This window comes from Chaetodon auriga, chromosome 13 (assembly GCF_051107435.1).
Source record: "Chaetodon auriga isolate fChaAug3 chromosome 13, fChaAug3.hap1, whole genome shotgun sequence".
In the NCBI taxonomy this organism is placed as follows: Eukaryota; Metazoa; Chordata; class Actinopteri; order Chaetodontiformes; family Chaetodontidae; genus Chaetodon; species Chaetodon auriga.
This window is the reverse complement of record NC_135086.1, coordinates 16,624,344-16,652,221: the sequence shown is the minus strand read 5'-3', so window position 1 is coordinate 16,652,221 and position 27,878 is coordinate 16,624,344. Positions and strand designations below refer to the sequence as shown.

At 41.9% G+C, this 27,878-nt stretch overlaps 4 protein-coding genes across 5 annotated transcripts; 2 read left to right on the top strand and 2 right to left on the bottom strand.

Annotated features, from left to right (window-relative positions):
• Positions 1–759: 759 nt before the first annotated feature.
• Positions 760–7,512, bottom strand: jam2b (junctional adhesion molecule 2b). Its single transcript, XM_076747380.1, has 10 exons — positions 7,426–7,512; positions 4,573–4,638; positions 3,824–3,934; positions 3,571–3,720; positions 2,649–2,830; positions 2,444–2,552; positions 2,242–2,349; positions 1,575–1,593; positions 1,438–1,483; positions 760–1,282 (listed from the first exon to the last, which is right to left on the bottom strand). The coding sequence occupies exons 1-10, from the start codon at positions 7,466–7,468 to the stop codon at positions 1,244–1,246; spliced, it is 873 nt and encodes a 290-aa protein (XP_076603495.1). The 5' UTR covers positions 7,469–7,512; the 3' UTR covers positions 760–1,243.
• A 4,905-nt stretch (positions 7,513–12,417) lies between these two features.
• On the top strand, positions 12,418–15,258 carry LOC143330614 (uncharacterized). The gene is made up of 5 exons (XM_076747310.1): positions 12,418–13,262; positions 14,057–14,145; positions 14,268–14,408; positions 14,578–14,689; positions 14,791–15,258. Exons 1-5 carry the CDS (start codon positions 12,476–12,478, stop codon positions 14,856–14,858), a joined length of 1,197 nt encoding a protein of 398 aa, XP_076603425.1. The 5' UTR covers positions 12,418–12,475; the 3' UTR covers positions 14,859–15,258.
• Positions 15,259–20,494: 5,236 nt separating this feature from the next.
• mettl21cb (methyltransferase 21C, AARS1 lysine b) lies at positions 20,495–23,416 on the top strand. Of its 2 annotated transcripts, none has more exons than XM_076747484.1 (4): positions 20,495–20,854; positions 21,010–21,164; positions 21,251–21,368; positions 22,608–23,416. In XM_076747484.1, exons 1-4 carry the CDS (start codon positions 20,737–20,739, stop codon positions 23,003–23,005), a joined length of 789 nt encoding a protein of 262 aa, XP_076603599.1. In that variant the 5' UTR covers positions 20,495–20,736; the 3' UTR covers positions 23,006–23,416. The 2 variants fall into 2 exon arrangements, with proteins under 2 accessions (XP_076603599.1, XP_076603598.1); XM_076747483.1 differs by having other exon boundaries at positions 21,001–21,164.
• On the bottom strand, positions 23,199–27,824 carry LOC143330734 (rhodopsin kinase GRK1-like). The gene is made up of 7 exons (XM_076747482.1): positions 26,910–27,824; positions 26,073–26,200; positions 25,044–25,201; positions 24,872–24,955; positions 24,654–24,778; positions 24,348–24,549; positions 23,199–24,205 (listed from the first exon to the last, which is right to left on the bottom strand). Exons 1-7 carry the CDS (start codon positions 27,606–27,608, stop codon positions 23,916–23,918), a joined length of 1,686 nt encoding a protein of 561 aa, XP_076603597.1. The 5' UTR covers positions 27,609–27,824; the 3' UTR covers positions 23,199–23,915.
• Between the last annotated feature and the right edge of the window lie 54 nt (positions 27,825–27,878).

The window sequence follows — 27,878 nt, the reverse complement described above, 5'->3', positions numbered from 1 at the left end:
ATGCTTTGCTGACAGGCGCAATGGAACACTGACATGATATTAACTGCCACATGTGTGTTGCATTCAGGGACCGCTCAGAAAAAAGGTCTTGTCTACTTTTTTTTTCTCTATTGCTGAAGAAAAATAATTTGTTTGTTTGTTTGTTTGTTTTTATGATTTCCACACTCCAGGTTTAGTGTATTGTACAAAGTACAGGTATTTAGTCATAAGCCTGGACTGATGATACCATCCCCAGAGCTATACTGTAAGTGTGCCTAAAAAATAATAGCATACAGGATTAAATCAAAGTGTACCATATTAAGGAGGCTTGGACATAGAAGCTACTGCATATGCAGTCTGTATCTTGTGGGTGGTTGCTTAAATATCTATGATATTGTGATTTTAATGTCATTGAGGTTCCCTCTGTCCTGCTGTTTAACAACAGGACAGTAAACTGCAGCTTGAATTCCAATGTGCTAATTTTTTCATCGTTCTTTATTGATCGAGAGACAGATTCATCAAAATAGTATCAAAGACTTTAAAAGCTTCCAGAGCACCATTCAGTGTGTGCAGACACCTGTTCATTTGTTGCTCAATTCACACCTTTCGAATTTATACAGCCACAGATTAAACAGAACAGTTTACAATTATGAGATCAATACATGTTTCTTAAAATATAGAAAAATTACAGAGAAAAAACAGCATCATATAAAACAACATCTAAATATAAATGAAGGACAAAACAAAGGATACAATCTATACAGTATGATCAGTGTGGATGAGTAACAGTTTCTGGCCTATAGGTGGCACAAAACAGCTTAAGCATAAACTGAAGTGCTGAACTTCAACCCCTTTGAGAGGAGATGAAAAAATATGATTTAAAACAAGATTTTCAAAATCTCTTGACACACAGAAGAAAAATATAGTAATACAACATGTTAAAGTAGTTGAAAGAGCTGAGTTAAACCCTGAATCTACACTACTGTGAGTTTATAGTCAACATGAAAGTAGGAAACATCCCCCAAACTGTCAACGCATAGATGCCAGTGTTTAGGAAGCAACAAGATTTGGGCAAAATCCTGTTTTTAACTCTTGTTTTTGCTTCATATGCGAAGATCTGTTTGTCTATGTGTCCATCCCAGCAAGCGGTGAGCAGCGGCCCAAAGCAAGGCGACAGGCGGGTAACTCTCCAGTGTGTTGCACGGTTAAGTGTTCACTTCAGATTTTGGATGGTTTGAAGTCAAAGTGAGAGAGCGTTTCCTCCTCAGATCATGAAGGAGCGAGTTTGTTTGTAGTGCTTGAACTGTAGAGAACAGAGAGGCACACAATGAATCATTCCTTTCATTAGCTGTGGAGCAGCGTTATCAGAACCTTATTGACACAATTTAATGGCAACCCAAATGCATGATAGCGAGGAAAACGAGCCCTGGCACGACAACAGGCCCTCTGATTACTCACATTGTGGATGGGAGGAGGAGGAGGAGCAGGGTTGAAGGACTTGGTGCTGAAAGACGAAGGGTGGCAGGTCAGTCTGTGCTCAAGCGGTCAACAACACATAACTACAGCAAAACGAGTCAAAAAAGTGAAACCCTCACCTCTTTATTTTCTTGTCTTCTGTTCGAAGAAAAAGAGAGAAAAAGTCAACATTTGTCAACATCACTATCATGGCTGCCAAAGAAGTTGGACATTATGTCTCTTTATGTGCTGGCAGTATTTGGTTGGATAGTAATGAGTACATTTACTCATGTATACATCAACAGTCATGTTTCTCTGCACCTGACAGATTCAGTGCAATATTCACATTCCTTTGGCTCTCCTGGGGGAAGTGTCTGTCTTTAGCCGCTAGAAATGCTACTCCAGTTTCTGGTTGCCTGCTCTTTGGTGCTGAGCAGAGAGCATACAGTCAATTTTACAGTGCGCTGAAAGCAAGGCTGATAAGAGCACTGAGACAACCGGCTGCATCATGAACAGAATTCAGAGACTTTTCTCTGCACACGGGAAAACTCAGACGGTGTTAAAAACTTCCAGAGCTGCATGATGTAAACACAAAGCATGGTGACACCCGAGCAGGTGACTATTTTGTTAATTCTGAGATCACAGCACAACTGACAGTACTGCTTGTTGCGAATGGAGATTTTGAGTGTAAGTCCTTCACTTACAATGATTTTTTTTTATACTTTTACTGAAGTGAAAGATCTGAATACTTCCTCCATGACTGTCTGTAGGTTAGCACACATCTTGTAACAGCATCACACTACTCACTCTTGCAGCAGCCTTGGCGTCGGCAGACACACACACAGATGCAGCAGAGGAAGATGAGCACGAGAAAACCTGCAGCTCCCGCAATCAAAATCGTCATGTTCCAAGGATCTAGAAGGAGGGGAAAGAGAGAGTTTCCTCAGTCTTAGGTGAGCGGAGCATGATGTGTAAACTCCAGTGAGGACTTTTACCAAAACCCACTTACAATCAATAACTTTCAGTTGTTGGGCCACGCAGCTCTTGGGCGCCCCCACACTGTTGGAGGACTCACAGCGGTACATGCCTGCGTCTGTTTTGGACACACTCTTCAACTTCTGCTCCAGACAATAGATGAGGAGAGAGTTGAATTAGAGAGAACGGCAGCTGTGTGTCAGTGCAGGTATTGTTCATATTTTTTAGCGCACACTCACCAGCGTGCCCTTGTTTGTGTCGATGCTGTATGGAGTGTCCGCTGTGGCCGTCAAAGCCTTGTTGTCTTTGTACCAGCGGTAGGTGGCAGGAGGCACACTGAGTTTGTCCTTACAGTGAAGCTCCAGGCCCGAGCCCACGAACACAGAGCTCGGCACCTCGCAGGATGGGACATGAGGAGGCACTGAGGAGGCAGAGAGGAGAAACAGCTTGAGTTACAGCAAAAACTGCAAATGAATATGCAACAATATAATTTTTGGGAAGGCAAGGCGACCTTAAAACACACATTGTTACTTCTGTCGATGCATTTTGATGCTTGGTGGATGAAGAAGGGTCTAATGAACTAATCTGCTGCATCTAGGCACTGACTAATCAATGAATTGATCTGCTGAAAGACATAATCAGTTCACTCTGTCTTGAGCAATAATCATCACACTGAAATGGAATTAGATTGAAAGTACTCCCTGAAAGTGATAACGCTATTATTATCAAACTTAATATTTAAAGTACAATTTTACTGAAGTCTACACTGTTTATTGTTTATTATGATGTGGCAAACTATAAGACAAATTTTCATTCTTAAATTGAATTGCCAAGCTGAAGTAGGAGTGGGTGATAAATCCTCAGTCTCTGCATGTGTAACTTAAAATTAAAATTCTGTATTATGACAAATGGTGTTGATTTTAGCCAACAGTAAATTATGTAGAAGTACAAAGCAGCAGGATGCAGACGGCAGTTCATTTAACGGCCACCGGTGCCATTAATAACAAGGATTTTCCTTGAATGTCTGACTAGTTTTCCTGGACAAAACCAAGTAAATTACAGAAGTTTACTTTTCATTTGCACATTGCAAACACATGTCATTCACCCTTACGCATGCATATTTACATTTTCACAAAAACACATAAAGATTTCTCATCATACCGAGGACGTTGAGGGTTACAGTAGCCTCTCCAAGGTTGGTGTGGTCCTCGCTGGCAGTCACCTCACAGCGGTATTCCCCCGAGTCTTTCTGAGTAACGGAGTGTATCGTCAGCGTTGCTCCCTCTATCTTTGCCCGTCCTGCATAAGACCCTATAACAGTAGGAAAGATGATAAAAGATGGACAAGGCTTAACTCCGCTCTAAAAAAAAAAGGATAAGTAATGGAGGGATGATGTGATGATGTCACCACTCACCAGTAAATTTGTGATTGAAGTACACAAATGTCACCGCCTTTCCTTTCTTCTTCCACTCGATTCGAGGATTCTGATCTTTCTCGGTCTTGAACTCACAGGCAAGCACAGCATCTGGAAAACAGAGCCGCAAAATGATTCACAGTAGATAAACCTTTGGCCTTGTTTGAGTTTTCAGGTCATTTTTCCCATGAAGCAAAAGGACAGATCTACTGTTTTTGCTGATTTGATGCTGAAACACTGGGAAATGAACACAGGAAATGAGATATCTGCTGGTTTCTCTTCATCTTAGTTGATTTTCCAAAACAATCTTGTGAAATATATGTTGAATCTGGTGGTGGTAATTTAAGCTGCAATTATGTAAATCTGTGTAAAATTGGTTTGTCTGTTGGTTTCACTGATTTGTTTTGCAATGAGGAGCACACAAATCAGAAAAGCAGATATCAGATGTAATATCCCTCTCCCTGTTTCATCCTTGCCCTCAAATTGTTCCTAAATGTGCACATTAATTTAATTCATATTAATGCTTGTCACGCTTTTCTTTAAGTCATATTTACCCACAGCTGTGTATCATATCATTTGGAAATGGATGGCAAGATTCATGTGAAAATAAATGGTGGCATGTTGCAATTCTTTACTCTTTAATCTTCAATTAAGGAATTACTTCAATCAAATTAGACAGCGGTGTTCCTTAAAGCTGTGGCCACTTTAAAGCCAAATAACACAAGAGAGGCAGCACAGCACAGTCTCACCTGTGTGCTCGTGGACCTCCACTTTGGGTTTACTGCTGCTCACTGTCACTGACAGACAGACAGGACCTGCAGGGGAGAGAGGATCAATCAACTGGTGTAAATTAGACAGTTTCTCGCTGTATTTAACACATGCTAGATATAGATATATATAGCTAATATAGCACCAGAATTACAGACAGGTAAGCAGGTTCAAAAGACCATGAGAATGAGGTACAGCCTAAGCACACAGGCATGCATCCTCACCATATAGTCCACATTATAACCTTAATTTCCCACGACAGAATATGTGCATTTCTGCTTTCGTTTTGTGTGGCTGCGCACACACACACACACACACACACACACACACACACACACACACACACAGATATAGAGTGTGTAGCCACATCCTGGTAGTGCCAGGAGCGGTGGTGTGTAGGAATGCATGTGATGGATGACTCTCTGACACGCTGCTTCATCCCCACCTGATAACCTCTTTTAGTGATCTGTCCCTTCAGCAAGCACACACATACACACACACACACACACACACACACACACACACACATACAAAGACACAGAGCAGACCCCACATTCTTTCACAAAAATGCATGAAAGTATACAAACACATTGTATGCACAAATTTGAAAAAGCACATTAAGTGATTAGAGAGTATTAGGGTGGGTTTAAAGGTGGCTGTGAGAGGTTTGTACTTTCCTTCACAAAGCACTGCGGCTGTAGTCAGTTTTCACAAAAATCAAAGCTTTACCTAAATATGGTTGGATGTACTTTTACCAAAAAGCTTTGAAGCCTCAGGGAGGGTGTTAATGTGACAAAGTAGCTGTCCTTGATAGCTCACAGATGGGCAGCGGAGAAGTGGATTATGCTGCAGATTTGTGTAGTTTCTATTGATGCAATACGCTCTCTATGCTGTGAAAACTTAAATCTGCTAGAAATCCATTGCAACTAACTTTCAAGCTGCTCTCAGCTGCTGTTTCCTGCGAAGGACAAAACCACTTTTAACAGCCACTATTCAAGATGACAGGGAGGAAGTGATAGAGTGGTAGAGATGATCAAATGAATCCTCAGTGGAGAATCGCTTTAAGGAGCCTTTATTTGAGAAATATCAGTGAATACATCTTGTTTGTTATTATGGAGAAGCTGAATAAGAGGGATTTTCGGTGAGAGTGTGTGGCGTGTGTGTGTGCGTGTGTGTGTGTGTGTGCCTGCATGTACGTGTGTCTGCGTGTGTGGGGCACACACATGCTTGGAGAGCATGCTTTACTTCTGCAGACAAAGCAGCTCCTCATGACAGTAACCCTATCCTTCTCAGCTGGCACACACACACACACACACACACACACACGCACATATCTGTAATACACTCTTGAGTATCTACACTGACGGACTCTTAACCCTCACCCTCTGCACCATAACCTCAGTAAAACCTAAAGCTGATTTTAACACTAGACCTGAATCCTTGACATGAACTAATCTTTACCAAACAAACTGAACACACATGTGTTTTAAAAGACATCATAAACAATTCATGTCTTGATGTTATAGACCTCTGATATCATCCACAATAGTGTTATTATATGTTTTTTGATACTGAATTTCAAATGAATTGTTACACTAAAGGAATTAGAAAGTTCTTAAAATCAATATCAAGTTCAGTATAACCAATCAAGCTCAACATATTCCAATCACATCCTCACCAGCCTCGTCCTAACTGAGGATAAGGACTTCAGTCTTTAAATCTCTGTGAGGACATTCGGTCCTCATGAGTAAATACAAGAGAGATCAAAACACAAGCGCCAAAGCTGGAATTATTGACATAAAGCAAGTTGTTTGCCTTTTAAAATTCCCACAGCAACTTCAAATGCATTTTTCCAGATAGCAAGAGGTCGTTTTCATCTCAGTCCAATTAGCAACAGGGTCAGTTGGGGGCTATCTTCAAACTGAAAGGGTGGGATCTCAGACTCCTCCGCGGGGCCACGTGATGCATCTCATCAGCCTGTGGATCTCAGGTTCAAACAGCATCAGAGCGGGTTCAGTGTAAACATGAAGCCCTGCCACAACCACTCCCTGCACAATCTCAGTCCCTGCCGCAGTCCCTGAACACATCACACCTCCCCCTGACATGTGGACGTAACATGCATGAACTCAATCAGATACACTAATGATCAATGTAACACTGTTACAAAATCTGCATCCTGCATTGCCGAGGGACTGTGTAAGACTTATTAGGGAGACAGGGGTCAGAAAACGGAGTTACTCCTTTTTCTTTTTGCTGATCAGAAAACTTTTCTTGTGTTAATATAAATCCTAAAACTTTACCTTAAAGCCTTTCTGCTTTGTCTCTTATTATTGTGAACTGAGTTGTGCCAATACTATTTTATTATTTTGAGATACTGAAGGAGGGTATTTGCAGGTTTTCTTTTTTTTTTCTTTCTTTTTGTTTTTCATGAGTAGAATCCTAATGAAAAACACACACACACACACACACACACACACACTCACACTCACACTCACCAATAATTTTCGTACAGTCCCTAACTACCTCCTTTTTGGTATAACGTTTCTATTTTTCTTTCTTCTATGCAAACCTATAGGAACTTTGCCATGTTTTCCTTCTATTCAGTTTACTATCAAAGACCAAAAATTGAAGTGAAATACAGCCATGAAACACAAACATCCGAGGCAACAGAATATCTTTCCACATATTAATCTTAAAATGCAGTTCTTCCTCTGAAAAACTGAAAACTTCTTGCAATAGTCTGTTATGATCAGTCTGTCACAGCGTCTTTTCCCGTCATTAATAATGTCAGTCAATTGTTTCACTGAGCTTCTAAAACCAGAAGGAAAACTCACAGTGCAGTAAAGTGATGAGGACAGGCAGCGCCAACATCTTCATGCTCGGTCCCGGTGAGTTGTGATCCGTCCTGAGGTCTGTGGGAATCCGCTGAATCTGGATGAGATTAGTTTGACTCCAAACTCTCTGCAGCTTCTGAAAGTTTCATCTGCAACGCGCGCGCGCGCGCACTCACGCCTGATCCTGGACAAGTGACGGGGAGCGCGGGGCGGGGGGTGGGGGGCCTGCGGGCTGCTGGTGGAGAGACCACCGGGACCAAGATATGAGCTGGATCTGGATCGAGTCTATTCTTTGATCCGCCCAGTTTGTATTGTTTGTCTTCTCATACAGGATCATTAGGACAATCTTCAAACTGATGCTTCCTGGTTTATGTTATTGTATTTGATCATTTGAGAAAGAGGATATTATAACTTAAAAAATGTTTAGAATAACAAATAAAGTCCAAGACTCTTTTCCATTGTGGTCTTTGTTGTAAACAGAGCAAAGATACAGCAGTCTGGGTGTAAAGGCACAATCATACAACCATCAAACCAGAGGTGGAAAGTCTGCTCATAGTGTTGAACCTGCAGAGAAAATCACCCAGCTGCAGCTTTATGGAGCTTTAAAGTGAGTTTCAACTTGTTGTTTAGCTGTCCCATAACTTTACTGTCCTGGTTCACTTTCACTGCTTGTTGTTATTGGTGAAAAAAGCATCGAAAGCACCACTTTTCATTACCTGTTTGGCACCGAACAGCAGACAGACACGTTTAGTGAATGCCTGGTGGGCACAGTGGAGCATCTAGAAGGTAAAGATTCAGATATTTCCCTCAGGAGTTGGTAGAGACTGAAATCAGAGCTAAAAGAGAGTGAATCATTGGACTAAGGACATCAAGTGGACACAAACACTGCAACTGGTTGTTAATCATATTAGAAAGTGTTGATATGTGGTAATTGTTGATAACTTGTTTCTGCTCCCCCAGGTGGCCAAAAAAAACCTACTTATTTCAGACTTAAAGGGCCAGTTTGGATTTTGTGGACAGGGATTGTTTGCAGTCGAGTTCAGCTCGTACAAAAGTAACACAGCGATTTTCTGTGGGCCCATATGAGTATGACAGACACAACTGTGCTATATTGTATATTGAAGCATGCAACACTTAGCAGAACCGTGTAAAATCTTGTGGATACATCACAATATCACCCCATATAGCCTCTTTATTTGACCAGAATTACAAACAAAACTCCATTCAAAAAGTTGTCATGTTAATGATGAGTGTGCATCTGCAAAGGTTAAAGAGTAGAGCTCCCTAAAACAAGCATAAAGGCTTTAGTTATTCTTAGTATATTGCGAAAACTTGGTATATAACTTCCTAATCCATGGAGCAGGAGTTTATTTTAATTAAATCATAATTTTGTTTTCAAATAGCAGTTTTTTCCTCGCAGAACATATGAGACATTGTTCTCCTCGCCGACACATCTGCAGAGGAAAAACTAAGCAAGCTTTTTAGGAACAAATAAATACAGTCTCAGTTCAATCTTAACTAACTCTTGCATTTATTCTGGGATTTCTGAAATGATTTCTTAAAATCAGGCAATCCTCCATCTGAATTTAAAAGATGAAAATCACCATGGTTAGAGTTGTGAGTTTTCCACGCGTCAACAGAGATGAGTGTAATAGGAGGTGCAGCGATTTGGCAGCTGCCGGCTGAGCTACTGTGTCCTTGGCTATTGGGTTTCTCACCACCAGCACCCACACAACAGCGCATTGTCCCTCACTCGGGTTAACGTGCACACATGCTTACATATGCGGCCATATGCACACACAAAGACACACACAGGGGGCCATACGTGCAGACACGTGTGCATAAGCACACAGAGAGGGAACGAGGGAACTACAGACTCACAAATCTCTGCGGCGGCACCTGTTCACAATCAACAATCCCAGCTGCTCTGCTGAAGTCATGTTACACACAGTAACACACACGCACACATGCACACACATCCATAACAACAACTGCTCATTTTACACAAACATGTTTTACATAATCAGTCTCTCCCACACAGTGAGTCTTTCATGAACAGCACATACATGAAGGAGTGACTTTAAATGCATCATGACCTTTGATAACTATCAGGCCAGTTCATCATTGGATCAGCTGTCCTCCTCAACACTCTACTACGGTTTGTGCCAAAGAGGACTGTGTCTGGATTAAATCAAGATTCTTTTTGTTGTACCAATACTTTAACCCCAGTTTAAAGCTAATGTTGTAATTTTGAAGCTTGGCTTTAAAACTCAGTGTGGCATCCCTTTTAAAAACTGGTGAGATTTTGCACAATGTGTAGCAAAAAGGAACAAATAGCTTCAAAAAAAAAAACAACAATATTTTAACCTTTTAATGCATCTACCTGTCCACACTATCAAATATCACTGAGTCTTAGATCCTTACAGAATTTTACAAAATGAAGCTTTAATTAAAATTGTGCAGCACCTGGTTTTTTGTTTGTAATGTCACCCAAATCAAAACATCCATGCAGCAATAATCTAGTGACAGACACAAACTCCAGCAGTGTCACTGTGGTCGTGTGACATATGACTTCATAGCCACAGTGTCACCAGCTCTAACTTTGCTGGGGACCTTTGTTGTATGTCAACCTCTCCTTCTTCTCATCTTTCCCTGTCTGAACTCCATTAACTCATTACATTCATGATGGCTCTGTCCTATTTAAGGGTTCCAGGAAGCCATGCCTTTCAACCAGTGTGCTTGGGCTCATTGTGGCCATCATTAATGTTATTGATTACACCTGTGCTTTTCCTGCTGTCACATGACAAAATGTCTGCTGTGAATAAGGCAAAAGACCTAAAAAAAAATCCCAAGATCAAGCAGCAGCCCCTGAACATACCACACCACCACATGTGCCATGAATCAGCAAATTTAGCCTTTTGTGGTTTACATGAATTCTCACTGGCATAACCCACCCTCGATTAACAGCAGCATCAAGGGAGGTCAGAGATGTGGACTGCATGTCATCAAATCACAGCTCAGAGCAGCACAGAGTTTCAGAGGGACATCCCCGGGGGTCAAAGGTGGATGAGCTGCAACGTCAGAGATCAGGTTGATGACCAGAACCGGATGACTAAAGTGAAGAAATATTCATTCTGAATATTCAGTGAACCATAGTTTCTGTTGAGACATGCTGGTGTGAGGAAATACTGTGACGCACACTCAGTCCGTTAATATTTACCCTCATGGTTTCAGTGTGTGTGTGTGTGTGTGTGTGTTTACTGAGCAGGGTACATTTCCTCCTGGTCACAGTCTGCCCATTCCATGTTTTATTTACAGCAACATTTTATGGCATCCAAGAAAGTAAAATATGGTGAATTATTCTCTGTAATCTAACAGGTCAGAGTCCAGATCTAGATATTTGAATATGTGAAACACTACGTGTCAGCTGTATTTTATTACCCATATCTTCCACGTGCAATTCATATAGTCAAGGCAATATTAGTTCATACTCTTTTAGTATCGAATGTTCACCCCACACACACACACACACACACACACACACACACACACAAACACACACACACACACACACACACACACACACATATATATATATTGTCTGTTTGTTCTTTTTGTGCATCTTCTTTTTACATTGCTATTGTTGCTGTCTGTAACATCTTAATTTCCCCAGTGTGGGATCAATAAAGTTTTATCTTATCTTATCTTATCTTATCTTATCTTATCTTATCTTATATCCTTTGTTGTTTTTGTCATTAGGTGCCGGTTTTACTCTTTGTTATCTACCAAACCTTCTTATTTACCAGTTTTAATTCAAGAGTCAATAAACATGTCCTTTCAGTATATTGTACACGTCTGGCATCTAAAACAGACAAATGTGAAAATGCAGATTAACCTTTCCATCTCTGCACTGAGAGGTGTAATTGTTTGATGGTAGAGGTGTAATTGTTTGATAGTTTTCCAGTTGTTGAATTCTTTGGAAGAGCCTTGACAAAGTGAGCTTTCTACCCTCTTAGTTCTCACTGAACGCATGCCAAGAGGAAACAAATGAGAAAAAATACGAGCTATTGACTAGATAAGGTAACAGGAACACCTCATATTATAACTGTAAGGAAAAGAGGTAGGGCGTATGCTGCATATAAAGATTAGAGGTGCCATAACCAAACTCAGATATACAGCAGACACAAGGAGAAGGAAGTGGCAGTAACTCACTGGGACAAGGCGCATTTGACAGTAAATCACAGCCTACGCTCCTAAACACAACCCTACAGAATTTGTCAGAAGATCAGGATGAAGGTGCTGGCACTGCTCTCACTGAGTCTTGCAGGTAAAAGACTTTTTTAACATTTTGATAGGAGTCAATTTTCCCAGTTAACACTTTCCAGTTGGTGTAGATTTTGGTGTCGGCAAAGTTTCAGTTATGTGCTGTAATGACTGAAGCTAAACCATATCTGCCTGTAATTCGGTCTATGAGCTTTGTCATATTCTTAATCCATCTGCAGGTGCAGGCGAGGGAATCTGTTTTATTTCATCAGAAATTTCATTCCTAAATTTTGTCTTTGCAGTGGCTCTGGGAATGCCACCATTTCCTCCAGGAGTGGCACAAAATCCTGTGCTGACTAAAGAAAACCAGAGATCTCTGACCAGGGATTTGCCAGATGTTAAAGCAGTAGAGCCAGAGGTTAAAGCAGAGCCAGCGGTTAAGGTGGAGCCAGAGGTTAAAGCAGTAGAGCCAGAGGTTAAGGTGGAGCCAGAGGTTAAAGCAGCAGAGACACAGGTTAAGGTGGAGCCAGAGGTTAAGGTGGAGGCAGATGTTAAAGCAGCAGAGACACAGGTTAAGGTGGAGCCAGAGGTTAAAGCAGCAGAGCCAGAGGTTAAAGCAGAGCCAGAGGTTAAGGTGGAGTCAGAGGTTAAGGTGGAGCCAGAGGTTAAAGCAGTAGAGCCAGAGGTTAAGGTGGAGCCAGAGGTTAAAGCAGCAGAGCCAGCGGTTAAGGTGGAGCCAGAGGTTAAAGCAGCAGAGCCAGAGGTTAATGTGGAGCCGCAGGCTGAGATGGAGCCAGAGCTCGAAGACAACCCAGACTTTAAAGTGGAATCAGAGATGAGGGTGGAGCCAGATGTTCAAGAAGAGACAGAGGATGAAGCGAAGTCCATGTTTAATGAGGAGCAAGAGGTTCAAGACAAGTTTCATGTGCAAATGAACCTGGAGGAAGAAACTGAAAGAGGTCGGGAGTTTGCTGAGACGCAGAGTGACACAGAGGAAAAATATGAAATGGCGGATGAGCCAATCATGGAGCTAGAGCCACTGGATGATGACAACGATGAACTGAGCACTCTGGAGCTGTCAGAAGTGGAAAAATCTGTGAGGGCAGCATTTCAGAATAAAGGGCCTGTCAATCAACCTCTGCCAGAGGATGAGGGGCTTACGAGGGAGAGGGACTATGTTTTAGATGAAGAACCAATCATGGAATTGGAGCCTGAGACAAGGCAAGAACAGGTGGTGCCAGATGCTGCTAGCATGGAAGAAGGGCCAGCGCTGGACAGTACAGGGCAGCAGATGCCACCTTTAGAGGACATTTTTCCCAATGAAGAGGCACGGATGGGGATGGAGCGTGACACTCTGTCCAACTATGTGATGATGGAGAAACCAGGGAACGAGTTTGTCAGGGATGAGGAGGAGGAGCCTTCTCCACCAGTTGGTATGCTGTCCTTTGAGGAGCCAGCAATGGAGGACAGTCTGGTGCTTGATGGAGGTGTTCAGCCAGGTGTGGTGCCAAGAGACAATAAGGCTTTGATGAGGCAGGAAGTTACAACCCCCGCAGAAGGAAGATTAAGGCAAGGTAAAGTGTAAATACAACAATATGAGCATGCAAATACACACACACACACACACACACACACACACACACACACACACACACACACCCCAGTACCCTAGGTTCACAGTCTCTAAAGTCTGTCTTAAAACAGCATTTACTTGATCGTAATGAAGAACATAAATGAAGAAAAAATGTACACTGACACAGAAAATAAAACAGAAATAAGAAATCTCAATCCCTTCAGTAAGAGATGTGTGCTAACACAGTGCTAACACAGTTCCTCCTACAAACAACAGAGGATAATGCTTCTGAGAAGAAGAAGGAAAAAAACAAAAGAGCATGGAAAGGAGAAACCAAAAAATGCTGATTGTGGAAAAAATCTACACAAACAAACAACAAAGAAAGGTCTGCTTGGTCAAACTATATAACTGTTGCATAGCTAAATACGGCTCGTATCTATTGATAACTTAGGACTGGAATTCCTGTATTTTCTACGTAAAGATTACATCTGATATTCATCTGAAGCAAATATGAGGCTTCAGGTAGACAAATCATATCTTTATTCTAGTATAAACAGAAACAAAAAGGGGGGATTTGACACTAAAAACACTGTAATTTGGAAGAGGAGTGTAAATCTTGTCTCCCATCACTTGCATTGGAATTATTTTACAAAGGGATCTCTTTGTACCCAGTTTGGACAAGAGGAATAATTACAGTGACCAAAAACTGTGGTGCATGTGGGATTTATTTTCAGATGGATCTGTCTGTATATCCATTAAAGAGAAGACTGAAAATGTTGTAATTTCACCTTCTAGCCACGGGGAGGAGCTGTTGGCCTGGTCTTTTACTCGAGGGGAAGTGTTACCGGTTCTTCGGCAGGCAAAAGAGGGCCGAAGATGCTGAGGTACTTACATGGTCTCCACTATCTCAAGGATGCACCATGAAATATTTATTAAGTTTTACTTCTTCAGCAACACGCAGCTGATAATGTGCAGAAACCCAGTGTTGCTGTCTATTGCATTTCAGCTCTTCTGCCAAAACATGTTCCCCGGCGGCCATCTGGGCTCCATCACGAGCCCCTACATCCACAGAGAAGTGATGAGAATGATACTGCAGCATAATGGGGCATATACACGCACCTGGGTTGGAGGACTACGGTATTTGAAGGTGTGTATGTTCGGTCAGGGAGTAGGAGGTCATGCAGAATACAAATGAATAAATTCCCCTTTCACTACTCAAACCAGGACAGCGGTTCATTTCACTGCAGAGTTTGTATATGGAGAATGACTTGAATAAATGATCCATCTGAGTGGATTAATCTCATGCTGTCTGTCAGACTGGTCGCTTTATCTGGTTGGATGGATCCCGGTGGAGCTATGCTGATTGGCTGTCAGGGGAGCCCAATGACACATCAGGTGTGGAGGACTGCGTGGAGCTGCTGGAACGCGGTAGGAGTCAGATTGTTTACAGCCGAATTCAAGGCACACTGTTGTTCCAGATCTGAATGTGTGCCACTGGACTGCTCATCTGCAGTTTGTTTTTCTTCCAGGAAATGGAAAGTTCAATGACTTCACATGCTGGGAACCTCAGGCTTTCATCTGCTCCTACCCTTATTAGTGAATGTACAGTGAGCTCATTTACCATATGCTTCTTCACCTGATATGACGCAAACAGCACACCCACCTGAAGCACCATAACACCATTTATCAAGCACACCTGGAAAGTCAGGACTTCTAAGCATGTTGTACATTATGTTCAGATATTTTTTAGTAACAAGCTCAGATCCTGTAAATGAAGCGAACATGATATTTTATTCTTGAGCTTGTTGATTATTACCCTTATGAAAAACAGGACATAAAATAATTCAAGTATACATACTTTATATACTTCCATGTATACACACACACACACACATTTTTTTGGCATGTACTTGTATTTATCTTGTGTATAGAATTTGTACCATTTCAAACACAATGAACTTTGAGATCCAAATTAAGTGGAAATAAAGTGTGTTAAGTACTTTGTGTACTAATGTGGTACTTTTTTACTTTTCCTCTAAATACTTAAAACACAGTTCCTTCCACTTTCAGGTTAACCATTAAAATATGTTTAATATGCGGTACAAGAAACACATCCAGAACCGTTATGATGTCTTAAGATAGGTGTACTTAAGTGGAGTTAAGTATATTTTTAACTGCACTAGTTACCATTAATACAGTAATACATTAAGTACACAATGTTTGATGCAAAATTAGTACAAAACAGAAAGCACAGTGCACTTTTGAGAACAGTTAAAATGCATTTTTTACATACCTAGAATATTTAATTACACACCTGATAATGTGATTTAAGTAGATTAAAGCCATAAAAATTGAATAAAGTTACATTTTTTATAAAATAAGTTTAAAATAACTGAGTAACTTTAAAAAAGATTGTCTGATTTGTCTAAATTACATAGATTCGAAATTACACATCTTATATAATGTTAATGCATTAAGTAAAGTGTTTGTCACCAAATGTAAGATTTTAAAGTACACTTCTGAGAACAATGAATGATTTTTCCATACTTGAAGCACCTGGAAATGTGACTTTCGTAGATTCACGTTTTATCCTCAGTTGCCAGTTTAATAAACAACAGAGCTGCAATAAATCCTGCCTTCATGGAGGTTATGATGTTGTGAAGTGTTTCTATTTCTTACTTCTACCTCACTGATTTAAGTGGGCTGGACATACTGGAAACATCTCAGTATAATACAACACAGTTCAACAGCACCCCAACCTACATAATTCAAAATGATCAGTTAAATCAACAACTCTTTTAAACTAAAGTCGAATATTATAGCCTTCACATTGGTAGGATTTATTGCAGGGCACTTGTGTCAGACTGCATTAGATTTATCCAGGTGTACCTAATACACTGGTAAGTGTGCAGTATGTTGATTCTCAGTTTGAGCAGCATTGTTGGCTCCAGCGGGGAGCATTTTTTTAAGGTTTAAGTGATGAGTGTTTAACAGGAAACAGTGACACAACCATCAGTCTGTTAGGTGTGTCTAAACCTCCGGTCTCCGGCCCAGATAACCTCACCTCGCTCAACCCGTGGAGTCCAAGAATTCTGGCTTATTTTGTCAGATCAGGAAACGGCCGCTCCATCCGGGAGACAGATTTGTTCTTGTGCCAAAAATCTTTCACGGCGATAACAGCTGTTCACACCCAGATTGCAGATTTCATGTTGACTTCCTGCAACATTGCTGGCTGGATAAGTAGGTTTGATTAACTTCTACTGGCATGTAGACGCGCTGAATTCCAATCATCACCTCCCCTTTAAAATTACAGGAGCTTAGCGCCCATTAACTGTAATTTATCCACTCACCCACGCTGCACATGTGGCTACTGTAAAGCCTGCCGGGACTCACATGTTGCTGCGTGTGACTGTGACTCATTTTCCACTGGCCTACACAACCTTTTCCTGACCTTTGGGCATAGAGGTGAGGATTATCAACCCTAAGGTGATGACTGGCAGATCTTTATCCTTCTATTTTAACTGACTGTTCCACATGTACATACAACCACCACCACTATTATGAATATTCAAATGATATGATCCCATAAAGTAAGCTATTGTTTGAGAAATACAATCTTTGGCACATGTGAGTCTTGCAGATTTTCCATTGTTCCCCTTCCAGGAAAAGTGACTTTCGCTGGATTTAAGAGATCACACTTGAGTTTGCATCTCCAGTCTATCATTGGAGAGATATCTGCAGTAGCTTTGCTCTACATTGTGGGCACATATTAGCAAAATCCTATTTTTAGACTCGATACATCATCAGATCTGGTTAGTCACCATCAGGCAGTACATTGAAACAGATGAATAAGGAATGAATAAAGCACTTTGCAATATATCATTCATCAGCAGAGATTGATAAATGAAAAAGAGAGCGGTGGATTCCTGGTGTCAAGATCCTGATGCTCCAGAAATCCTCTAATACCTGCAATGCTTATCACTGTTGCTGTTTAGATGAGAGTGACTCAGTGTTGCTGCTTACCATCTGTCAGTTCAAGTCATTTTCTAACTTCATGCTGCACAACCCGCTGTCTGCTGGCTCATGTGTGTGCGCGTGTGTGTGTGTGTGTGTGTTCATGCACTGCGGCTGTGAATCCTCCAGACTGAGCCCCACAGCCCGGCTTACAAACACTTGGTACAGCGAATACCTCTGTATCCATGCTGTCGTACACTTTGGATTACAGGATGGTACAAAAACAGACTGTAAATCGTGTTTGCAGCACAGCCTTTTATAGTGCAGATACATACCAGCACTGATCTGTGTGCTTTTCCTCATGGCAGAGCTGTGTGGACAGATAACAGACTAATACATTGTTTGAACAACGTATTGTGTGTATTTAGATATTAGACCCCTTTTTAAGAAAGCACCTTTAACCTTTAGCTCATATCGAAGGTGGGAATGTACTTTAAGGACCGTGTCAGTGTGTTTGAGTGCACGTTTTAACTACAAATCATGTATCCTTTTTAATATTCCTGCAAATTTTGAATGTATTTGATTAACTTTTAGATTTTTTTGATAGTTTCTATTCATTTCTGGTTTAAAAATCATTTTAGAGGCTCATTAAACTTTCCTGAGTGGTGAGCCATATAAAGACATTTTAAGGGTTGGCTCAATATTACGATATTATATCTTGATGCAGACTTGATGTGCACACAACTCTTTTAAAGTGTGCTTATGGAAAAGTACATTAAATATGTTAATGTTTGTTAAAAGACCATTTTTGCCCATTTTCTACAATGTTACTGTATACTTCAAGTCATGTGCTTTCGAGGTTCAAGTTACACTTAAAGGGCTTCATGAGTATCAGCTCATGAAGTTATTTGTGAATTTTTCTAGCTGTGCTTGCAGAGGTGCTGTTGTTTGCTGTATAGTCATCTGGTCACATCAAACAGCCTAATTAGCATTTAAATTGTAATTGTCTGCACACCATCTGGTGATTCAAGCTGAGACCACTGTTTCTCTTTACTGATGCCGTTGGTTGACATATGTTGTTTTTCTTATCGCATGAAGAAGACTGTATGAAAATTATTAGGGGACTTTTTGGAGAGCAGGAAAGAGTCTTATGTTATATATATAAATTACATTTTTTCAATTTATGTATTCTGTGTTTTTTATCAGGATCTTATTAATGTCAATGGTGGAGGACATTGTTTGAAACATCCCTGCTTCAAATACATGTTGCTCTGCGCTATCGCTATCTAATAAAGTCATGAAATGGCCCAAAAAATGCTGATGATTGGAGTATACAATTAAACAACCTGTAAGCAAGTGAATTATAAAGTTCATCAATAATTTTCATACAGTCCATAGAGGACGCCATAGCTTTTCAAAAGGTAACAGCTTCTCACTGGGTTTAAAGCCGTGAGGGAGGGAAGGAGAGAGGAAGAATGGCAGGCAGGATAATGTCGGGAGGGAGAGAGGAAGGATAAATACATGATGAAGGCGGGAGGTTCAGTTCCAGGTAAAATGTTTCCTCGCTCTCCTGCTTCCTCTTTGCATTAGCAATGAACCCTGTTCTCCTCAGAGAATACCAGGTGGCACACATCCATCTCACACAACAAATCTCACACAGATCTGTTCACAACCTTCACAGGATCAACATAAATATGTAAACATGTTGGCAGTGCGCAGTGTGAATACATGCCGCTCTCCCCACAGGCCTACCTGGAGCTCCAGCTAACAGCCAGATGTTCGGTTCATTAAGGATGAGAGGAAGGAATAACAAGAAGCTTTCTGCAGATGTTGTCAAAAAGCCTCGGAGGAAACTAAATGCTGGGCCTGATTTCAGGGCAATAAACAGAACAAGGATTGATGTTAAAGTGATGGGAGGGGTCGGGGTTGTTCAGCTCTCTGTCAGACATTATAAATCTGTTTCTCTGCCTCTGTCCCTCAGATGACCCTCAGAGACCCCTGCCTCGCTCAGGGGTGTGTCACAGACGATGCTGCTTCTATAAACACAAGAACCGAGCAGAGAGAAGAGTAGACGAGACGAGACGAGAAAAGAAGAATAAGAGACCACCACTGCATACAGGTATGTTTCCCACACTCTGAGGGAAAACGTCTTTAAAGGCTTTATGTTTGTTTGTTTGTTTGTTTGTTTGTTTGTTTGTTTGTTTTGACTTTTTCGGTGACTGAGAAGATTTTAAGAGAGTAAGAAAATCACTTTCACAAACTTTGGATGATGTCATTTTTAAATCATGTCAAACTGTGTCCCTCATATTTGCATAGAGATGCAGCTGAATGTGATGTGCATCCCTGTTTGTAGCTTGTTAACCTCGGGGTTTAGCCAGCTGTGTTTCTGGGCTCCAGACTGGAGTCCAGTGGCTGCCAAAGGGACTAAATAAAACACAGTCCCGAGTCATTAGCAACCCATATGTTTGTGGTAATCCAAGTAGTTGAAAAGTAAAGACATGCAGCTCATCAACACAGCTGATACACTGAACATTAAACAGAAATGGCAGTGAATGCAGTCTCAATTATGTCAGACACTGAGTATTTTAACATATAAAACGTAATAAGAGAAAATATTTCATACGCTATTTATATTGTGCTAGATGTGTTAGCTCATTACACTACACTTTTGTTCTAAAAAATATTTAACTTTTTGGCTTAAATAGAAAAGACATGTGGTATAGCTATAGGTTGAACAGTTATTTAAAGGGGCAGTACGCCAGTTTACACATAAAGGTCTGTTTACTTGTCAGGAGCAATCTGAGGAAGGTTTCCTTTTTCTTGAATTGGTTTTATGGCTTGGTATTTTTGATAGTAAGCTTGTGTTGTGTTGAAGTGTGGGGTTTGAAAGAAGCAGGTGTTTACCAGGCACCAGGTCTCTAATCAACCAAAGATCCACCTACTCTGTAACCAGTCGATTGGTTGATATAAAAATCTGCTCATTATTGTCTTTTTTATCCCAATGCCAATTAAACAGATTAATTCTAAAATGTGCTACTTCATCTCTGATGAAGCTGCCACTCTCTGTCTACAGTGACCACTCCATCGTCTCTCTCAATGCCCCGCCCTCAGCTCTGTCTGACTGGTTACACATCATTAGTAACAGCCTATCAGTACTGAAGGCCACGGTGCCACAGACAGGCGAAGATGCACAGACAGACGTTGCTGCGAGCAGAGCTCAGTCTCTACCAGGCAGAGAGAGTTTTATGAACCACACTATTGAGTTGTATTGTGGGAAATGTAGGATTTTTTCTTTTGTGTTCCACCATGGCCCATAGTGGGCACTACAGGTCAGGATATCTCAGCCTCTGCTGCACTGATCTTGACTCCTTTTTTCTAATCTGCCACCCAGCTTTTTGGAAGTGCAACACTAATTTGCTGAGTAGCTCTTTAAGATGCCTTTATCACAATCGAAAGCCACACAATTACATTCTTGTCACCAAAAAAGTTAACTACTTGCCTCTCAACAGTATTTCGTGGTCATGGAGAGATCGTCCGCAGTCAGCCGACCCATCCGACAGAAGCATCCTGGAAAGAAAGAGGTGGATGAAAAACAAATGGATGGGAAACTACAGCTGGAGCAGGGGCCCACAGATGAGGGTAACTTTGACTCTGAAACTCAGGAGTTCACTATTCATGTCAGTTCAAACTGACAAAACTCAGGGGGTTTTTTTAAAGTAGATTTGTTTTAGTGATCAGTGCTGAGTCTGCAGAATTGACCCTTCCTGTAACACTCTCCTCTACAGTGTTCACAGACCAAAAGGTGATGGCAGGAGAGGCTTTGGACAGGAGGAACATCTGGGAGCCGAGTGTTTACTACACGCTGGGAAAGGAGTCTTTTTATTTTGCTGGTCATGAAATCAGCATCCGCGAGTCTATGGATACGTACGGTGCTCTGATCTGGCCCGGGGTACGTCCTGTCACGACTGTGTGTGTCCTATCGTGTGTGTTCTGACCTGGTTGTTGTAAATGTGATACTGAGATTTTATTTTGCAGGCAATAGCTTTGTGCCAGTTCTTGGAGAATAACCAGCAACAAGTGAGCCTGATGGACAAAGCGGTGCTGGAGATTGGAGCTGGGACTGGTTTGCTGTCAGTAGTGGCCAGTCTGCTTGGTAAGTCTACAACAATGGAGGCCATTTGCACTTTACACAATATGTACTGTATGTATGAAATAACAACTTCCACAAGTCACCAGTAAGTCTTGACACTAAAGTCCTAAGTAGTGACATAACTTAAAACAGGCTGTAATGCCATTTCATGGATGTACTGACAGAACAGACATGGTACTCTTTGACTTTGGTGCTTGTAGAAAATACACAATACATTTACTGCCTTGGGTGCATAAGTATGCATTGAATATTTCACACATATCGGCTCATCTTTTGTGCAAAATGTACATTTTGGCCTCAAGGAAACATCAGAAGGTCACTAAAACACTGGAATTCATTGTCTGAAAACCAGGGCTATCCACCCACAACTACATTTTTGCATTACAAACAGGCCAGTAGCTGTAAAGACATCTTGGCCAGTAAAGTGATTATTTGACTGATGTTGGCATCCTTTGGTCCCTCCATTAATCATGCAGTGGAAACATAAGTGTCATTTGATTCCCTATGAAATAAAACGTCTATTCAAAGGGAATCAGTGCAATTCTATAGACGTGTGTCCTTAGTTTTCTTTTCATTCCTCTGCCTCTGTCAATAGAAGAAATCCATGACTTCAACACAAGCATTGCTGACCTTCCAAACAGAGCAAGCTGGTCCCGCCCAAATTGTTCTGTTTTTGGGTTTGTGAGAGGATCAAGTCATACATTATTGGTGATAATGTCTAAGTGGAATTGCTAGTTTTGATCATCAGATTCCTTCCTCGACACCTCTGGTCAGCATTTTTCAAACCATAAGGACAAACCCTTTAGTAACCTAATCTTTGTCCCCCCATTCTTCAGCTTATAAGACTGAAGACTTAAAAATACACACAATTACAAAATTCTAACATTTGCAAATTAGCACCAAACACACAGTACAGATGAGGCTGATGGGAATGTCTTTAGTTTTGTATGTGTTTTGCAAATTGATAAATTAAAGGCTCAGAAGGTCGGTGGTTCGATCCCTGGCCTCGGCAGTCTACATGTCGCACTATCCTTGGGCAAAATACTGAACCCCAAAATGTTCCTGATGCTGCGCCATCGGTGTGTGAGTGTGTGTGAATGGATAAGGCTCGTAATAAGCAGGTGGCTTATCCGACATATGAATGTGTGTGTGAATGGGTGAATGCTGAGTGTTGTAAAAGCACTTTGAGGTCGTCAGACTAGAGAGGTGCTATATAGATACAGTCCATTTACTCTTTTCCAGGCGCTTGGGTGACAGCCACTGACCTGCCAGACATCTTGTCCAATCTGACCTTTAACCTTCTGCGGAACACCAAGGGCCGGTCCCGCTACACGCCTCAGGTGGCTGCCCTTACCTGGGGTCAGGACCTGGAGCGAGACTTTCCCTCCCCATCCTACCACTACGACTACGTGCTGGCGGCTGATGTGGTCTATCACCACGACTGCCTTGAAGAACTGCTGGAAACCATGCGTCACTTTTGCCGACCAAGAAGCCAAACAACGCTGCTGTGGGCCAACAAGATCCGGTTCCGGTCAGACTTGAGGTTCACAGAGAGCTTTAAGAGGAGTTTCAACACCACGCTGCTCGTGGAGCTCCCACAGCAGGAGGTGAGGATATACAAGGCCACAGCGAGGGAGTGAGAGGAGCTTGAGGAGGTGCAGAGACGGAGATTTTTGTGTTTAAATTTTGAGGAAAAAAGGAAATTCCATTTCCATCGAGCTGATTTTAATCGATGTAGAGAACGTCTGGTTTTGATCTGTGTTTCCACGACATTCCTGGACAGCGCGGTCACAGTTTTCAAGCAGAAAGCAGAAATGAAGCTCCTGACTCAAATTTCCATAAGCTATTTTATTTGCTAGGGCTTTTTCATACATTTGATATTTCTGACTTTGTTCATCTTTGCTGTTTTTAAAAATAAATTGATTTGCTGTCAACATTTCTCTATATTCCAGTTTCTCTCATAACTACTAGTTTGTAATACAGAAATCTTTATCAAAGGTGCACTGCTCTTGGCTATTTGTTCAGAGTCAATAACAAAACCATGAAATAAAACACATAAGAAAATTTTTCTTCCAAAAGCATGAAACTCTGTTTCTGGTGTCTTAGCTTTTGGTGTTTCAACAGCACCAGCTGATTTGCTGTATGTCTTAAAAACTAAGAGACATTAAACTCAAAAAGAAACCAAAACACTTTCCATTAAACGGCACACACTCTATAGGAGCACATGCTTAAAAATGTGATTCTAAAATGTATTAGAAATCTAAAAGCATTACAATAACTGAACACATGCACACGCAAAGAGGAGAGAGTGAACGCATCGAGAGATGCACTACACTTCCAGGTCCAAAATCCACCTCCATTCTGTTCTTGTTGTTTCCTGCAGTCACCAAAAAAAAGTTTGGAGTGTCAAACTGTTTTAACTCTGCGATCAGAAAGTTCAGAAGACACTTGTGTCTGTCCTGAGTGTTTGAGTCTTCATGTCGCTTGTTCTAAAGAACTACAAGTCTGTACACTGGATAGTCGATGCATTCTCAACGTGTTTCAGTGACTCTATGATATGCAGCAGGTTGATGACTTTGGCTGCTCTAGTATGGACTCCCTGCGGAGGTCGTCCGGGACGCTGCCTTCAGGACCCCAAACGTTGAGCTCTCCGTAAATTCCCATCTCGATCATCTCCTCTTGCCAGGGGATGGGGATGTTGCCGGAGGAAAACTCATCAAAAAAGGTCTTGTCAGTATCCCCCAAGGCCACTCCCTTCACCGAGGAGAAAGCCCCAACGTCATCCAGACTTTTAGCGTACACCACTTTCGGGTCAGGGACAAAAGGAGGAGGCAGAATACCTGAAGAGGTGAGAAAATTAAAATCAAACTGCAGGAGGACTGAAGCCATTGTTGGATACATATTCATGCACAATGTTGATTTCAAGTTACAGAAATTATACACAACCCTGAGCTAGATTAAAAAAAAAAAGTAAAGGGGTACCTGCGTTCAGTTTCCTCCAGTTGATGTCTTTGAAAAATGGGTGAGCTCTGATCTCATCGCAGCACTCGTTCTTAAAGCCCATCCTCTGATCAACCTCCCTGGCTAGCAGCCCTTCGCAGAGCGACTTTGCATGCTCACTGAAATTGTCTGGATAGGTCACCACCCGTGTCAGCATGCGCTCCTTCATCTCCTCGCGGTCAACCTAAACACACAGAAATTAATCTAATTTAATTCTCATCCTGTCATTTATTCCTCTAAGTTGGCCGTTTTGTTGCAAAGTGCCAGGTTCATCAAAAAGCGACCAACCTTTTCCCCCCTGTTCCTGAACGGATTCTTTGCAGCCATGAACTCGTACAGCGTCACTCCCAGAGTGAAGTAGTCGACCGAAGTGTCATACTTCTCACCTTTCAGCATCTCTGGAGGCATGTAGCCTGCAAGAAGTCAAACAATGGAAAAAGCACTATGTATAAACAGTGAAAACAGTAAATTACACCCTGAAATAGGAAACCTCAGATGAGACCCACCTGGTGTGCCAGCATAGCCTTTGGTCATTGTTTTGCCTTCTTTTAGCTCCACAGCAAGCCCAAGGTCAGATATGCGCACATTCCCTGGTTGACAACACAAGGACATTTTAATTAGCTGTTAATCACACATGGACAGTGGCCTTTTTTCAGCGTTTGACTAAAGGATGGTTACCATCATTATCTAGCAGCACATTTTCTGGTTTGAGATCTCGGTAGATGATTCTTTTCTGGTGGAGGTGCTCCAAGCCTTGGATGATCTGAGCGATGTAAAAACAGGCTCTGGGCTCCTCAAACCCTGGGTTGTTCTCATCCACCAGGTAGATGTGGTACCTTCAGGGAACGTAGAACAGGTGAGCTCATGTGTAAAAGCTATGTCTGCATATTTCTGTAGTATTACATACACACAGTGTGCCCATATGTTGTTGTTACATGTTTATTTTGCATATGACAGCACTGTAGCAGTCATGATGCTCTTATTTTGAAAGCCAGTATAGAAAGACATAAGAAATAAAGAGACTGTTTCAATCAGGAACTCTCACTTTCATTGGTTGAGTATGTTTTGATACTGAGACTTTAAGTGGCAGGTGCTTTTTGAGGAACCACTCAAGGTTATTCTTGTGATCAAAAAAAGAAGTTGTAGGCCTAAGACTCTTGAGAATAACAGAATAACAGCTAAATTTTGCATAAAGCCTGCAGTCCAGTGCCTCTTAACAACTGATTCTGAACAGGTGTCTTCTCTCATCAACGTTTCTGAGATACAGTAACTGATGACATGTTGCCTCCACCAGAACATGCTGCTGCCCACAGGTGTCTGTCTACAGACATACAACAGTCCAGCTGTTCAAAGCAACCAAATCTGCACAGTAATGCATATAATCCATCCCACTGTAAAGACACTGTAGTGAGGAACCACAATTCAGGGGTGAGCTGTGGCACATTTGGGTGATTGTTAAATCACTTTGGGAAATATTACATCTGCCTCACATCAGTCTTTTTTTGCCAACTGAAGACCTTCTGTTGGCAATGGAGATCTTGAAAACATAGAAAAACACATTAACTTACATAGGCTGTAAATAAACCATAACATAGCAAACATAGCAGCAAATGGTTAAGCAACATGTGCTCTCACTGTTTCCTCAGTGAGGCAGTTTGTTAATGATTGTGCTTTGAAACATGAGTTTTTTTCAGAATGTGAAGTTACTTGAGGTCTCCTCCATTCATGATGGTCATGACCAGACAAAGTTCATCCTTTGTCTGGAAGGCGTACGCCAGTGACACAATGAAGCGACTGTGAACCTTCTCAAGAATCCTCTTCTCCACCATCGCCCCCTACAGGAGTAAATCAGGAAAGACAATTTTGAAAAACTGGTACTGGGACATTGTTGAAAGAGGTGAACATACAACCGCAGGTTGAAGAAGAACGTGCTGACATACATGACGTCTGAAAAAGAGGTTAAACCACATTTCAAAGAATGACCTCAGACAAGTCAAGGGCAAGATATAACTGTGCCAAGAAGTTCCATTCAGAAGAGCTTTCCACTAAAGCTCCCAGTAATCACTCTATCCCTGTCTCAGTTGTTTAATACTGCAGGCTAAAGCCAAACGAGACAGAGGCAGGGACAAAGACGATTAGCACCATCGCAGGGCACTTTCTCTGGAACATAAAGCCAAAACAAAATACCTTTATTAATCAAATCACTGCATGCATAGCAAATAAAAAGAGCCTTGTGTTTTCCACGAAATCTCATGCAGGGAAATACTGTGCTCATGTTGTGGCACATTAACTGTAGAGTGAGGGCCACGTTTTATATTCTGACATCCATATTATTTTACAGGAACAAATCTTCCTTTCATAGAAAATATTGAATTCCTAACTGTAATTTGCGCAGAACCTGCAGCATGTGTTTCATCTGGTTAAACTTGTTTGGGTACAGTTGATGAAAACAGGAAGCTGTATGTCCATTAAAATCAAAGGCTGATGGTCGACAGCACGGTCAGTAAAGGAGCTCATCGTTAACAGGGACAACTGTTCTCTCACCTCATAGCCTTTCCTCTTCTTCAGCCTCTTCTTGTTGAGTTTCTTACAGGCGTACAGTTTTCCTGTGGCCTTCATCTGACAGGCAGACACCTCCCCAAACCCACCTTTCCCGAGCACACGGAAGTCCAGGAACCAGTCTGTATCCATGGGCTGCATCTCAAGCCACTTCCACTGCAGGTACCTCTTCAGATACATGCTCTCCATGAAGAAGGTGTAGGGGGCCTCTCGCAGGTAGTCCAACGTTGTGGTCAACGCTGCTGCAAACAAGTCATCGCCTACAGCCTCCAGGCCTTCCTTCACTTTAGCTATGATGTCCTCAGGCAGGAATGGGCAGTAGTGTTTGGCAGCGGGGTCCATGTAACGCTGGACAATCTTTGAGGCCTTCTTCGCCCTGTCAGAATCCTCCGCCAGGTCATAGTCCTCGATGTCTCTCCACACACGAGAAGCCCCGTGATACTCTTGATTTGCATTCAAGAACTCCCTAAAGAGACGTTTGCCGATAGGCTGCTCCACACAGACTGTGTCAAAGGCCAAATCCAGGGTCTCCCTCAGACCCTCACACACAGTGATGTGAGGCAGTTTGAGGCGAGCATGGTACTTCTTATCCCGAGCTGCTCCTGCATTAGAGCCGTCGATGCTTCCACGAGCATTGATGTAAGCAGAATTTGCTACCACTGTGGTCAGTCCTCCGATATCCATGTTGAGGGTAGTTTACTGTTAGGCGGTGCAAAGAGGAGGCATTGCAAAGAGAAAGCAGAGAATAGGTGCTGCTTATTAGTGCGCAGGGGTGAGGTAGGAAGAGGGAAGCAAGGGTGAGAAAACAGGGAGACAGATCACAGAGCAGTGGAAGAGAAATGGGAACTTCAGATTGGTGTCTCAACTAGATCCCAGCACACTTTGAGCAGTGTACCACCCTCATTCACACACGCGCACACACACTCACACACACACACCTGAGTCAACACCTTT